General features: G+C 44.4%; 1 protein-coding gene across 4 annotated transcripts in view; it reads left to right on the forward strand.

Moving 5' to 3' along the window:
• The window catches only part of LOC101175150 (plexin-A1), a 187,179-nt gene that overhangs the window by 48,922 nt on the left and 122,408 nt on the right, over nucleotides 1-15,849 (forward strand). For all 4 annotated transcript variants that reach the window (XM_011475605.3, XM_011475607.3, XM_011475606.3 and 1 more), the window contains exon 3: nucleotides 501-683. In XM_011475605.3, coding sequence (XP_011473907.1) covers nucleotides 501-683 — 183 coding nt within the window. The remainder of the gene's footprint in view (nucleotides 1-500; nucleotides 684-15,849) is intronic.

Below are 15,849 nucleotides of genomic sequence, written 5' to 3' on the forward strand. Positions count from 1 at the left end.
GTGGCGGGATCCTGCTTGACGGAAAGAGTGTCTGAACAGGCCTTTTCTTTGAATAACCTGCTTATCGTGTTAGACGACAGAATCAAAGCATTATATCCAGATGGTGCACCAACGGGCCTCTCTGCAGTCCCACTGGGAGAAGGTCGCAGTAAGCATGCAGACGCCAAGGCTTTGTAGTTGCTCGCGTGATGCGCTTTGGGCGCGCGCTGTAGGTGCCCGAGTTCAACGGTTCAACTCCTGACATTGATCTGGTCTTTGTAGTGAGGTTTAAACCTGCTCAAGTTGTCCTTTTTCACAAAATGAGATAAACTTGTCTGGGAAATGAGAAAACTACTTTTTGCAAATAAAGCTTTAGATAAACTGTAGTGTGTAATAAAGTCTCTGGAAAGCCTCACATCATCTCACACAACAAAACGACTCATGTTTGGGTTTTGTCATCGCGTCGCTACGAGTTTCAACGCTCCGTTAAAGTTTTTCTTCTGTTCTCCTCCTCCTTCCAGCCTCTGCAGATCGACGACGACTTCTGCGGTCAGGACTTCAACCAGCCTTTGGGGGGGACCAGCCCCATTGAGGGCGTTCCTCTCTACATAGACAAGGAGGATGGCATGACCTCGGTGGCGGCGTACGACTACCGAGGCAACACCGTGGCGTTTGTGGGCACGCGTAATGGAAAGCTCAAGAAGGTACTGTGATGGTTTTTGGTAATGCAGACATGATTTTTTCTTTATCATGTGAACTGAATAGAGTGTTCATCACATTTGGGATTGGATATTTAGATAACAGGTGCCCACATGGGTTCATCTTTCACCAGTGTCTCCAATTTTTTCTTAGTCACTGGAAAAAAAAGCTCAGTGTGGCCTGGATGTGGTTGTTTGAGATCTGGAGCTTAGGGGCGTGGAAGGCAGATTTTCCTGAGGAAATGTAATTTATTTGATATGGTAACGATCTCGTTAGACGACGTCTTGTTCATCTTCTAAACCGTTTGTTCCCTTTCGGGGTCACGGGACTGCCGGAGCCTATCCCGGCCACTTGTGGGCTAAGACTGGGGACATCCTGGATAGGTCGCCAATCTGTCGCAGGGCCGCAAATCACACACCCATGCACACGCACACTTAATCTAGAGTAATCAATTAACCTATGAAGCATGTTTTTGGACGGTTGGAGGAAACCGGAGTGTCTGGAGAAAACCCACACATGCACGGGGAGAACATGCAAACTCCACACAGAAAGGCCCCCCATTGGTGTTCTGTGTCAGGCCCCCCCAGCCAGGACTTGAACCAGGGGCACTTTAGCCCTCTTGCGTCACAACAGACAACAAGCCCATAGGTTTTCTTGTTGATGAAATGTAAATGAAAACATATTAGGATTGGATCTTAAATTTACATTAAAATTTTGCTTAAGTCTGCTTTCTACTGTTAGTAGAAAAATTGCAGCTACACTGAGGTTCAGACCTCATACAGAATGTATATATTTACAGTTTAAACAGTATAGATTTACACAATTTAGGATTTTAATGCTTTGTAACTAAGTAGCTTCTTCCGGCTGGGTATAACTGCAGAACTCGATAGATTCGATTTAGACTTTCACAGTTTAAGTTGAAATTCTTTAAATTAGTTGATTTACCTTTTAGATGTTTATGTATTTTTTTTCTTGGTTCCAATTTTTCTCTTGACTTTTTATGAAGTAAAATTGTTTTATTAAACTCAAACAAGTCTTTTTTTCCTGAAAAATGAAAGGTTTCAAAGAAAATGAATTTGTTTGCTAAATTGGCGGATATCGCCCGCAGGAACAAATTCTGTGAAGAACTCTCATTTCTCCTGCTTTAAAAAGCAAGCGTGTGGCTTCCAGCCTCTTTGGTCGCCGTTCCCGTCACCTCAGACAGCAAAGGTCATCGCTGTGTCACCAGGCCTTGTACAGTCTGCTGTAATCTTCAGGGCCGGCCTTCTGTGAGTGCAGCCGCTGACAGATGAACAGGAGGAATGTAGTGATGATTGATGAAGTTTGAAGAGATTTGTGTCTGCAGGAGCAATGTCTTTATAAAAGCATTGTTTTAAACTGCTGTTCTGTTAACATCGGAGCCTTTTTCCTGTTGGACATCCTGCATTTGAGGCTCGTCAGAAGTGGCAGGATTAAGATTCTCCCAGTGTCATGTGGTTGAGTATTTGTTACTCTGTGTGTGTTTCCAGTCTGTGGAGGACGCCGCTCTTTGAATTGTTGCTCATTAGAATTCAGCCCGTTTTCCTCCTCGCTGCTCAAGACCTGCCATCCATTCAATATTATGAATGTATAATCAGCCGGCTTGTTTGTGCGCTTTTCTTGTGCATGTTTGTGTGTTTGGCGCTCTCGCCCTGCATTATGATGTGTGTACCTGTGGTGGCACAGGTCTGTGTTTATGAGAAAGCAGGAGATGACAAACAATAGAGTGTTGACTAAGATTCAGTGCTGCGCATTCGTCAGCGTCACACCCATTCACTTAGCTTGGCAACACTTCCTATATTTATTTAAATGTTTTGGTGAGTCTTTTGTTTATTGGCTGCACGCTCTGGACCGTCACCTGGGCGCTACACCATGTCGCCCTCTCTGTGTGTTTGCGTAATTAGGACAGAACTGTTTGCTGAAGGAAGTCGCACTAATAAAAAATCAGCTTATGGATGAAAATAAGATTTCTCCGAAGCAGCTGTCTGTTAAATGTGACATTGGAGGACATGCAGATTCACGCAGACTCCGACATAAACAGACAGGCGATGGAAAAGGGGAAATGCAGCTGTTTTCTGAGGTTGTTCCTGGACATGGACTTGTTTTTATTGCCAGCTCTTGGGCTGGACTGACGCAGCACGTTTCTGTTCTTGCATCGTCCTCAGGAGAGTGTCGTGTTGATTATGCTGCCCTGCAGAAGAGAGCAGTGAACGGTGCACAGAAGTGCTTTCATCTGCACCTTTAGGAAGTGATAAAGGACAGGAACCAGGAAAAGCGATGAAGATGAGATCCCGACATGTCTCCTTGCTAATGTTACCTGAAGCCTCTTTTCATTCATCAGTCAGCAGACTTCTGGCTTTGATGTCTCGTCTGATCTTCTTCCAGCCTATTTTTATAACTGACAATGATGCTCAAGGATGTCCAGAGCAACAGGCAGTCATAAACAACATGTTTAAAGCCAGCACTCTAATGAAGTCCCTTTGTGCTCTGGTTGCCACACTCACACAGACACACTCACAAGGGAAGCTTTTACTAATGAGATGTGCTTTAATGGGACGCAGAAGAAAATCAAGCGCAGGTTGGAAGCAGAAAGAAGAAGGGAGGAGGAGGAGAAGAAGGGATGTCCACTTTTGTGGCTTCTCTGTGTTTGTCCCCAGCCACTTGGCCACCACCTGGCTGCATTTATCTTTTCAGCCCTCCCGCTCTGCAGACTCCACTTCTGTCTCTGCATTGTCCTTCCATCTTTCGATGGATCAGGTGCAGGAGAAGAAGAAAAAAAACAAAAAACGAGTGAATTTGGCAAATCCTTCAGCCCCTTCTGCGCTTTCAGGCATTGTTGGGCAATTACAAAACAGGAGCAGCCCCTGCGACACACACAGCCGCACACATATGCACACTCTCAACAGGCGGTCGGAGTAGAGGAGACAAAAGGAGTCGATAATCCAATACCTAATTGTAAGGTTTCCCTCCCTTTTGGATGCACGTTCTTTGCACACAGACATGAGTCAGGATTCCTCAGCTGCAGCCGCCATCAGGGGGCAGCGGGAACCATCTGCCATGTGGACGCGCTCGGTGTGCCAGAGGACGGCGCCCCCGGTGCCCACCGTGTGTCCATTGTGGTCGTGCCAGGCTCAGGTGTCTGGGTGTGCCCATTCATCAGTGCATCACCGAGGCGAAGCCGCAGACGCGCTGTCACAGCCCCCAACTCGTATTTGACAGCCTATCAGAGAAGAAGGAGGGAAGGTTTCCACCCTGACATGTGAAAGATGTCTGAGGCGCAGTCATGTGTCAAAGCGTATCACATTATCGGAATTAAAAATAGGACTAAGCGCAGAGGAGATGGAAGCGGTATTGACACGCATGAAGCGAGGCATGATGGGGGCTGCAGCAGTACCTGCACCGGTCACCATTTCTGAGGTTAATAACAAGTGACAGGTTGTCGTTTGAATGTGTGTGTTGCTGCGTTGAAGTCACTGATGAAGCCCTCTGGGACCGACAGTGTCACAATTAAGAGGACCATGTCACGGCCTAATTGAATGATGATTGTTATTCTCCTGGTGTAGAAAGCTGCCCGTCCAGCTCCCCTGCATGTCAGCGCTCTGCATTTAAATCCCCTTTGCTCACCGGGCACCCCCCTTAAAAAAGGAAACAGAAAAAGTCAGTCATGTGCTGTTAGTAGTTTTCTCTCATTGTTTGGCTCTGTCACCCGAACCACGAGTTGTTTGGCCTGGGCGCGAGAACAGAGAGCGGCTTTGTGGCGGCGTTCGGGGGCTCCTGGTCATTAGTTCACACAACTGCACAGGGTCACGCAAACACACAGAAAGGATGAGGAAGAAAACGGGGGCGAGCATCGAGATGTGGAGACGGATAAGAGAGCAGATACCAGAGAAGCTGGAATGCTTAGGAGCTGAAAATGCCTTCTTTGAGCTGAACACAAACTTTAGCCGCCTAAGTTGGTTCTTCCTGGTAGCGCAATCAGTCCTCCTTCCTTATCACCAATTCCTGAAATATTAAACCAAAGTTGTAATTTTCTGCAGCACTTGCCTCCTCCAAACCGGTTTTTAAGGCAGCTTTTTCTGGCTCTTTATGGGTAAACCAGGGTAAAGCATTCACTGGACTGTGACGACATGAGGTATATTTCTAAGAGTCCTTTCTTTGCAGTGCTGCCCGGTCGGTCTGCAGTCAGCTCAAGGAAATGAGCTAACTGCTCCTGCCTAAGCTGAGTTATTTAGACGGACACGGTTTCACTTTTTTGTGTTATTTCAGCCTGGGCCGCTGCCACAGCTGTAATCCCACAGATGGAAAGCAGCCTGACGGCGACGGAGAGCGCAGGTTAACGAGGTTTAACCATGAATTTGGTTCATGCCTAAAACTGCCATCCCAATCTGTTTCTATTTCTGCACCGCAGCCGTCCTGGACGGCAAGGACCAGATTGTTTCTGGAGTTCTTCTACTATAATTCTTCTTTCATACACAAAAAAATGACCAAAATCTAAAATAATCACACACACAAAAGAAATTATGGGGCCAAAATCTCCCACAATCTTTGCACAATATGGAGAAAAGTGGACATTTTCCCATCACAAAATTTCCCATGTGCTAAAGGTTAAGTCCACAATCTCACCTCAAGCCAAGTTTCTTTAACCTTTGACCTCAGGAAGAGCCCGCCATCTTGAATTTTCGAAATATATATATATATATATATATATATATATATATATATATATATATATATATATATATATATATATATATATATATATATATATATATATATATATATATATATACACACACACAAATTTAAACTCCTACCTGGGTATTTTATTATTTTGCCTCCTAACTCCTTAAGTATCTTTAGGAAGCTACTCTGGGAAAAACACTGGATTTAGAAAGTGTAGATGTTTCACAGCATCAGCGTGGCGAGCTCCCAAAAGTGGCGTTCATTTATTGCTTTTTTTGCCAGAATATTGTGAAAATTGAATACATGAATCGTTGACTCAAGCTAAATGAAATGATATAACATATAATATGAATAGGGTATATTAGGAATGTAGGCGTGATTAACAAAAAAAAAAAAAACACACACACAATGTTGCTAAGGAGATCCAAAAATTTTAGCTTTGCTGATTCTTCTAAAATCTACATAGATCTGTTCATCACCTCCAGGCGAGCAAAAAATAAAATGGTTGCTATGGAGATAAAACTCCAAATGGAAAAAAAACAGAAGAACCGCCATTTTTGAAAAAAAGCTGTTTCTTTTCCTTATGAATTTGTCTGGCCAGGCAGGCAAAGGCAGAGGGCAGAGGGGGAGAATGAGGGGCTTGAAGCACAGAGTCAACCTCTCAGCCAGTGAGGGTAGGTAAAAAAGAAGGGGTAGGGCAGGTAGCGCCTGTGGGCCAAACAGCGCTGCTTGCGGGTTTAAATTGACATCTGTCTAGAAGAAGAGATGTCACGTCTAGAAGGTGTCTGCTTGTTATTTAGTGCTCTATTTTCTCATCAAGTTTCTCTTGCATGCAGGTCTCACAGAGGGCATGAAGACATTCAGTTGTTGTGTTTGCTGGTATCTGCGCCTCAGTGTTGTTTGGCTTCATCGAGGGCATTTATTTTACAAGCCCAACCTTATTTCAAGCTCTACTTAAGTGCTGCTTCTCTACTGTGATCACCTAAGCTTTTATGTTTATATTTTATTCTTTTTGAACAGACCTGACCCTTTAGAAAGACAAATTCTTCAAGGTTACTTGGTAGGCGAGCTGTTTTGTTCTCCAGCCATCATCATCAAATAAGATTTGACTCATTTAAAGCCTCATTTAAAGCTGTTGAACTCTGGCGCTGAACCTTGTTGGGTTAGCAGCAGAGAAACGGCGTGCAGCGGTTTGCTTCTTCCTTGTCGCTCCGCTTCTGTACATTGACTTCTGTAGTGTTTAAAGCAGGAAACCGACAGTTTGGAATGTAAACACGGTGGCTGAATGGTGTAGCGGCTGGATGGTGATGAATCCAGCGAATGGCTAAATGCCCCAAACACGGTCCTGGTGTTTGGTTTGTTTGTAGCTATTGCTGTCGAAGCGTTTCAAGTCCAGCCTTTCAGAGTTAATTGGGCCGGCAGAACCTGTTGAAGTTCCTGAAAGCTCCCCTAATGAGATTTACTACAACTGAAGAAACACACCTAAGGTCTTCAGATGCCACACTGTCACGTCTAGTCCTCGCATTCTGCTCTAGTCCTTCCTCAAATACAATGGTTTACTTGAACTAAATTGATATATTAGCCACCTCTAGAATTAATGGCGCCCATATGTGAGCACATATGTGTTCCACTGAAGCATGAGGCTATCAATTCTCTCAGCAGAGTCCTTCTGAGTCTTTCTCCCATCTGTTGTCATGTCTTCAAATGTGGTAACTTAGGAAAACTCTCTACGTGAATTGAAACATTTCCTTCACGTTTCTGCGGAGACGCAGAGGAGAGTTTGGTCTGCCGTTGCTGGACTTACCTCGATGAAGAAGCAGCATTTCTAAAATACGTCCAACAATACGTTGTGGTTGTTTCCTTCAGGTTGTGGTCAGTTTTTCTGTCTTCTCGTCCCGAAAACATTGCTAAAGACCCATTTTGATGAAAATTGTGTTTTTTGGTGAATTTAACATGTTCTTTTGCCATTTTTCTAATGTATATAAAAAAGTGAGGTTAAACTGCAGCAACAGACGCAAAAAGCATGTAAGCTACTGTGGTAAGCCCCAGTCTGCTCCGCTCCATTCTGATTCATCCACACGTAGACGACTAGGTCCATGAACATCTTGGTTTTCCTCGTCTGAGCTGGAATCTAGCTCAAAGCTGTACAGCTGGTAGCTCCACTATTGCTCCGCATTTTTTTGGTTGGCTTTGGTTTGTGAGGGGCTGTAAGCTTGCTGGAGAGCGTGGAAACAGATAGATGATGGGAAGGAAATGTCAAATCTGGAGCTACAGCTCCGGTGTATCTGAACACTGTTGTTTGTATCCTTTTTTGCATCATTTTAAGCTCATCTTTCATACTAAACCGTTTATTCACATTAAAGAGTTTTGATAAACTGTCTGCGTCCTTCAACTAATGTCTGGGGGCCATTTTGTCTGTAACCAGTTCCCCCTCTCTTCTGTTGCTCCTCAGAAACTATGCCCTAGAAAACGACAGGCTTTTGATTTTGGCAAAAAACTGCATCATCATATTTAAAACTGGGAACGCTTTGACTATCGCACAATATGACAACATTTTAAAGGTGTGTTGAGGTTAGATGGCGCAATCACCATTTTTCCTCCCTAAAACGAATTATTCGGTCACTTACAGAGCTCTCAAATGTCCCACATTTTTGATTTTAGCATCCTCAAAAAAAAAAAGGACCCTTTTTCAACCCTTTGCAACACGTTCGTTCAGATGTTGAGACATGAGCCGCAGCACGGTGTGGAAGGGTAGACGGTAATGAGAGGGTCCTCTTAAGAGATTTTGCGCCGTCACATCCTCTTGTTCATGAATCCACCCACACAGTCTCATTAAAACAGCGTCTCTAACTCTGCACCTTTGTCCTACAAAGTCTCTTCTGCTGTGATAACCCATATTTCTTACCTCATTAACAAGAACTACTGACACTAAGGGCCATATGACTTCTTTTTTGCTCGTCCGAACGTACGTCTCCTTATCTCAGTGCCAGATATCACAAAGCAATTTAACCAGCGCTGTGATAATTGTTAAACGCTAATCACTTTAAAACGCAGGATACAGCCAGTTTAAGAATCAGTTAATGTTGCTGATGAGAGAAGTTCTGCGTCTGATAATCTTGGTTCTAATCCACTTTAGCTCGGTCCAACAGTGTGCGGATGCGGTGCGCGGCGTTTATTCTCTACGTCCTCTCTGAAGTCACAGCTACCAGAGGTTAATGAGCCAAAGTGAGGAGGAGATCAGAGTGGGGAAGAAAAGCCGGGAGAAAGAAAACAGTGGAAAAAAGAAAGAGCAAAGGAGATGAATAATAAATGTACCAGGCTGGAATCCATTTTTAAGGGAAGATTAGAGAAGTGTGGATGCAAGCTGGGATGCTCACATGATCCAAGGGAGGATGAGGCCAGCTAGTTTCTAGGTCATCTCTGTTAGGCATCTCTGGATTGAACATCAAAGTCTTATATGTGTTCTCGGCGTTGTATGTTGGAGTTTTTATTCTCTTGTATTTTGTCGCTCAAAATGAGCTTTTAAAGCTTTCTCTCCATAGTTCCAGGGCTCCCAACACCAACGTTTTATAAAGCTCTCCATTGAAGACTTTTGAAATGTGGGTGCAAAGAGATTTTTCTCTACTTTCTACACTGCAGCGGGATGCGGTGAGTGGAGTTTGGTGTCGTGGCCCGTGTGTGTCGGTGCCAAATTATACAACCTAGAGAGCACACCAGGTGGATGGCAGGATGCCAGGGCTCAGTGGGTGCACTCTCTTCTGAACACACCAAAACATGGAGGCACCGGAGGGAATGCCTTGTTTGAGATTAACCAGCCAAAAAGAGCTCCTTCACATGCAGGAAATGTTGCTCAACATTATCCTGACTTTGTCGCCAGGTTAGACTTAGCAGAAGTAGATGAGCTCGTCTTGGCTTTGGCTTCCATATGAACAGGACATTTAGTCATACACACTCAATACTGAGCATTCAGACTCAACTCATTTGAGAAGAGATTGTCCTTGAATTGCTTCACAGCTCACTCCATCCTCTAAAATCCTTATGAAGAGGCCACTTAAACTCATTAAGTGGAACTAATCGTCAAGTTTTTATCATAGAGTAAACATTTGAAGAAGAAAGACGTAGAAGCACTTTGCTAAATCTCAGTAATAAGTGAACAAGGCGCGTCTTCATCTCCATTTCATCAAATGATCGGTTTGAATATGTGGGCTCCTATCAAACGAGCTAATCTGCTTTGAAGAAGGCAGACGAAAACACAGCCTCTCCTATGGGAAGCTACTGTTTAGAGCTTATCAGATTACACATTTGCCACTCTAATAGATTCTTAATAGATTGTTTTTGATTAGTTCCTCTGGTTTAGTGACGTTAAGATGATTAACACGTGTGTGTGTAGAGAAATCCAAACACTTCCTCTCACTTGTCGTGTGCTCAGATTGGGTTATGAGGAAGCAGGAAATAAAGCTGAATATTTCTGGAGAATTTTAGGGTCACAAAATTTCATTTGGGCGTCTACTTGATCACGGATCTTTTATATTTACGCAGTGGGAGAAAATGTTTCCAAATTTGGAATGTCGTATTGCTCCAATTTAACCATTGTCTGTATTTGAGAACTAGAGCAGGTGAGTGACGTTGCCTAAAGAAAATTGTTTACTTCCGGCTACGATGAAATGAAGTCGGGCCCATCGCCATTCTTTAGGTGGTATGGATGCCATCCGGTTGGAGCTAGACATTGTGTAAGCAGTGATTGGTCTGGGTCAGTGTTTCTATGACAACCACTCTCGCCAATCAGGAGTGAGCTTGTTGAAAGGCCACACCCCTACCACTCAAAAGTGGGGGACACGAAATCTGTCAAACATTGAATGTTGGACGTGGGGCCAAGCAGGCTCCACCTACCTTTATTGAGGCATCTGATTGGCTAGTTAATAACTTGAACGACAGTAAAGAAAATCTGGAAAATAAATGAGAATTGGCAAGAATGAAATGACTGAATAACAGCTGTTTATTTTTCTATTGAAGTCTTTGGGATTCTGGCATCTTGGAACCAGCAGGTACTTCCTGTCTGGAACAACCGGGGGGGGGGGGTCACTCAGTCCAATTCTCATTTACACTCTGCGGTTTCAACTAATTACCACACTATCACCATGTTAGCTGGCTGACTAAGTCGCCTGCATTCCGAATCTCAACTCCTGACCACTGCTAGCCATATTGGACTCCCCCTGTGGCTAATCCTGTTAGCACAGGAACTGCTGAAAGCCAGGCGGAAAGCCGGTCCCTCATGTTGCTCTTCTGCCCTCGATCTAATCTTGTGCCATATTGTTTGCTTGATGGGATATTATTTCTATTTCCTTGACTAATATTGTTAACCACTTTGATTACATAGTTTGAATTTTTGTTTAACATTAATCAGGATCAGTTACGGGGTTTGGTTTTGAGAAAAAAGAAAAAACGCTGCCGTTCCACTTGATGATTTTACCATTTCTATCTTCAAATACCTTCAAAACCAGTTTAGGAGGTTATTATTTATTGTCCTACAAAAGGTTAGATCCTTTCACTGAGGCAGCCTCTTCCTCTCTTCGATTCCTCCTCTTCTCATCTGCATTACTTAATCACTAATCATCTGCTCTTGGTTAAATATTTATTCATCCTTTCATTGGTTCAGATGTTTCAAACTGATGAATTAGTCATGCCTGCATCCATGGCTTCTCTTCTCAGTTTTCTCCTTCACGTTTCTTCTCTCTGCGCTTTCCCTCATCGCCGTCTTCTCCTCTTTTCTCCAAAGAGTCGGTCAAAGCTGAGCTGATGCCACATCCTCTCTATTCCAGAATTTGTTTGGGCTTTTACCCGGTCGTTCGTTACACTGCCCCCATTTCTGCAACTACCTATTTTCCCCCAGCAGTATTTTTGTCCTTTAAACTTATTCTCACTTAATCTGCCTTTTCTACAACCCGCCCCCACCCCCCACCCTCAATCTCAGTCGTCATTCAACTGACTATTTTGCTGTCCAAAATCCGTGGGTTTTAGACTCAGATTTCCATCTTACATGGACCCCCCCCCCCCCCCCCCCAGTTTTATTTATCTTTAAAGCATCAGATGGACAGTGTCAATTGGCTAACACCAATTAAGCCCTCACTTTTACATTTAATTGGCTGTTTAGTGTGGCTACTGTCTAAATGCCATGTCTCCCAGGAATAGGTTTAGTTGGCCGCCGACAGCCCTGTGGCCATTTCAAATTCCGTTTCCCCCTCCCTGCGGGCTTCACAATGGTCTGGCCAGCTACCGACGGGGCCAACAGCCAAGATGGAGGCGTGTTAGTGGGAGTAACAAACGCCAGGGAGAGGACCCTGCATTTTATTCTTCGGTCTTTCCCGCTTTTTGCACTCGAGACGCCGTCCTCACACCCCTCTGCTCCAGCGTTCATGTGCGACTCCAGGATTAAGCTCATTAAAGCACTGAAAACAGTCTCCCCAGAGAAGATCTGCAGACAAACACACACTATTAAACACATGCATTCATTAATGAAGGCAAGAGCGCAACACATGCGATCAGTAAAACAGGCATAAACGTCTGTAAAATGTTGTCACAGCTGCAGAAGTTTAATGCAGATATGGACTAAATGTGTAGAATTGATCCTCAAGAAATATAATTTTAAAGAATCTGTTTAAATTGGAATGTAATCCAGTTTTGTAAAATTTGGTATCAGCCCAGAAGTTTGCAAACTCCCCCCAGCACCTAGTGGTAGAAACCCAGAAATAACAGCAGGCCCTCTTGCTGGACCTCTCCTGGGCTCTGACACACGGCGTGTGTAATAGAAAATGCAAATTTTTTATTTTTTTTTAGGACTGTTTGTGAGGCAGCATGGGAACTTTCTGCTTTCCTTTGTACGGATGTCAGGACTAACAGTTTGTTCCTGAGACTTTATCCTGTCATGAAGAATGAAGGAAAGGAAGGGATGGGCCGCCGTGTCACTTGGTAGGAATTCCTTCCGGCTGTTCCTCCTCTCAGGATATTGGCCGTGTCTCTAGAAAACCTCATGCTTCCAGGGGGAACCTATTGGATTACTGATAACCTTGGAATGGATATGGGCAGCTCTGGGGGGGTGGGGGGTGTAGGAGACGTTGAGAGGTGCACAAGTTCCTAGCCTCAGTATCCTCCTTACCCATCGCGCTCACTTGTCATTAAATGAAGCAAAGGCTGATAACAATCAGCTCACCGTTTTATTTATATCAATGTCGCTGCTGTTTGTGGGTGGGTGGGGCTGTAGGGGAGGTGGGCGGCCACTCCCACCAGAGACCTGTAGTGTCACGGGGCCAGCGTTACCAGCGAACAAACAACCACAGCCGAGCGCACACGAGCACACAGCCGGTAATGAGGCTCCAATAACACCGGGTCCTTACTCCAACTTGTCTCTAAATCCCCCAGCGACGGGGCCCGCTCCCCGGTTGTCGTGGCAACCGTAGCCAGGGCTCCCGCGGCTGGCGATGAAGGGTAGCGGCTGAGAAGAGGAGGAAATAGAGTCACGGGCGGCATTGATGTTTGCGATGCCGCTGTGGGATTTGAGCGCCGTCACAACACTGAAACTGGGTTGCTGCAGTGTGGCTAAACGTTGGAGCAGCAGCACAGTGCTGGGGAGGGGGGGTGGTTTAGATTGGGGTAGGAAATAAGTGGGCTTGTAGGTCAGGAGCACCCCTGTGTGCATCTGTCTGGGTGCTTTGGGAGGACAGAAAAAAAGGAATATGTGACGTACAGGATACGTTGAGCAGTCACTATGATAGTTTATCTGTTCAATGCAACATGAGTTTTACTTCCTAAGTTCATTATATATATATTAGAGTAAATCTAATCTTACACTTAAAGGCCCTTTTTTGCCTCCATTTTTATCTGATTTTATCATCAGACAGAAGGTTGCCCCAACCCCCCGTTGACGCTGGTTGTGCAGGCGGTACTTGGAAAATGCAATCAAGTTGAAAAACCGCAGCCGAAAAGATTAGAGAAATGTTCTTGTTTGCGGGGAACATCTCCACATCCCCCGTTCTGAGTAAGTCAGCAGAGACTGGATGCACAGCAAACAGGCAGTTAGTGTCAGGACTGCAATGAAAAATCCATAGTTTCATTACAAACCGAGTGGTATGAATGTGGCCGGTAGGCGACCGAAGCTCCATCATGGGCCCTACGGGAGCCAAAATGGCTGCATTTAGTGGTGCATTGGAGTGAAGAGGAGGCAAGAAGGTCAAGGCTGCCGCTGGGAATAAAGTGTTTGAGAGACAGAAGGAAGAAGTCCCATAATGCTGGTGTGCTGCGGCCGATGCAAAGATTTTGGACTTTTCAGCTCATTCTTGGTGTGTCCAGAATGAGATGTGGAGGCACTGCAAGACTCTTGCAAATGTTAGAATCGTAAGAATTTGGTTTTTGCAATTTAGGATGCATCTCAGCTCTTGCACGAACCGCTCACTTAACCATCACTTGAAACCTTTGAGTGCATTTAAGGCACGAAAAGCAATTAGAGTTATTGAAAAGGGTCTGAGGTGAGCTGATCTGGAAGGAGGCTGCACTCAGATGCCCTCTGGCTATTGTCTGGTCTTCTAGGTGATTAGAGTTAAGAGAAAAAGCTTTAATGGAAATTAGCTTTCGATTGGGCCTTCTGATGAAGAGGTCTTATTGTAGTTGACCTCCAGGTCCACCAAGCAAAAAAACCAGGTGAAATGTGTTGTCCGCAGGAATGTGGATTGATCTGAAAAAAAAAAACTGCTTGTTTTACTGAAAGTTTTCTGCCCACGCAGCAGAAGCAGTGGGGATTTTCTCCTGCTCTAGATGGGAGACGTGTAACATGTAACATTGATCCCGTTCCATAGCTTTAGCAACTTTTTGATGGGTAATGTAGGAGCGAAGTCCCCCGCCTCCACAACCAGCATCCTGATGAAAACAAACTGCTTTCTCTCATTTATCTGTGTTTGCACTTTTTATGGACATTCTAATATAGAATGTAACACAAACGGGACGGTTAAAAGACTGGATCGCTCTCAGGTGTCTCTTTGGTTACGGCACGCTTGGCGCTTTGAAGAGCCACTCCAATGAAAACAACGTTTGTAGTGTTTTTATCATGTTTTTGTGTCATTTCTCCCATGATGAAAGACATATACAAGAGAATTTAAGATTCAAACTGCCTTTCTGAGTATTTCTTTAGTCGTGATGGATCAGAAGTAGCGGTTTGACAAATCTCGGGTTTGTGACGCAGCCCACTGTCATGGGCGGGCCAAAGCCTCCCTGATCCGCTCCAATTCAGATGCACAAATATATTCAGTTTTCTTCGTTTGAGCTGCCATCTGGCTCTAATTGTGCTTGCCGTTATTTTTTGCTACACTAATGTTAGCTTGGGCTTGTGAAGTGCTATGATCTAGTCTAGCGGGAGAGAATGTAAACAACGGGCTGATGGAAAATTCGCAGTCCCGCCCACAACTCAGAGGCAAATTTCTAGTGAACTCCTGCCGCTCTGCAGAAAAGATGTCTTAACAACGTCACCCGCTTTTTGATTTGCTCTTAAAACTGCATTATCATAATTAAAAGACCACTGGGAACGAGTTTACAATAGAAAATAAAATACAGTTGGTGTGGGACGTTAAAACATCTGCGTCCAATCATGCTGCGCAAACGGATGACTCCGTCTGCTGTGTTATCCATCCACCGAAGCTTAACAAACTGCTTTAATAAACGTATGCAAAGCAAGCAAATAAATTCAAAACAGTTTATTAAAATATACAGCATGCACATAATCTGTAGTTAATTGTTTCAGTGTGTGTGTGTGCATCAAACTGATCTGCAGAAAAACCTCAGAAAAATCAACAGAGTTCATTTGAGGATGCAGCATTTTAAGAATTGCAGTTGAGATCTGGACACAGGAATGGGGATGACGGAAGGCTTTGCATGCACGTGCACGCGTGCACGCTCACACCCACGCTCCTAATCAGACTGATTGCTTGCGGCTGTGACTCTCCTCATTGCATCATCTCTCTAATGCTTTGGTCCAGCATCACCCTCTCCATCTGCGTGTTTGTCTGTCATTGACGGATGCAGTTTCAGAGATGAAGCTGCCAGGAGACTCCGGGGGGATGTCCTCCCGTTATGAACCAAACATGTGTTTTGAATGTTTTCTAATCTATACCTGCAAGTGTGAGTTTCACATTTAATAATCCACATTTTTATAGACCATATTCCATTAGCAGCACATGAATTCTGTTTAAAAATAAAATAAAAGAAAAGGATTTGAGCCTGAAGAAGAGGCTGAAGAAGTCTGCCCAAACTTTTTGGTTTGTTTTTCCCAGAGCAGACTTAACTGACTGGCATGTTTTCTCTTACTTCTAAAATGTTGTTGTGGACGCACAAACACACACACAAACTCACTTGTTCTCCATCTCCTCTCCTCGGAGGGAGCAGTGGAGCCAGACGCAATGCAAATTGCGTAAAATGTTCCGGAAAGAG

Source organism: Oryzias latipes, chromosome 5, assembly GCF_002234675.1.
Source record: "Oryzias latipes chromosome 5, ASM223467v1".
Classification (NCBI taxonomy): domain Eukaryota; kingdom Metazoa; phylum Chordata; class Actinopteri; order Beloniformes; family Adrianichthyidae; genus Oryzias; species Oryzias latipes.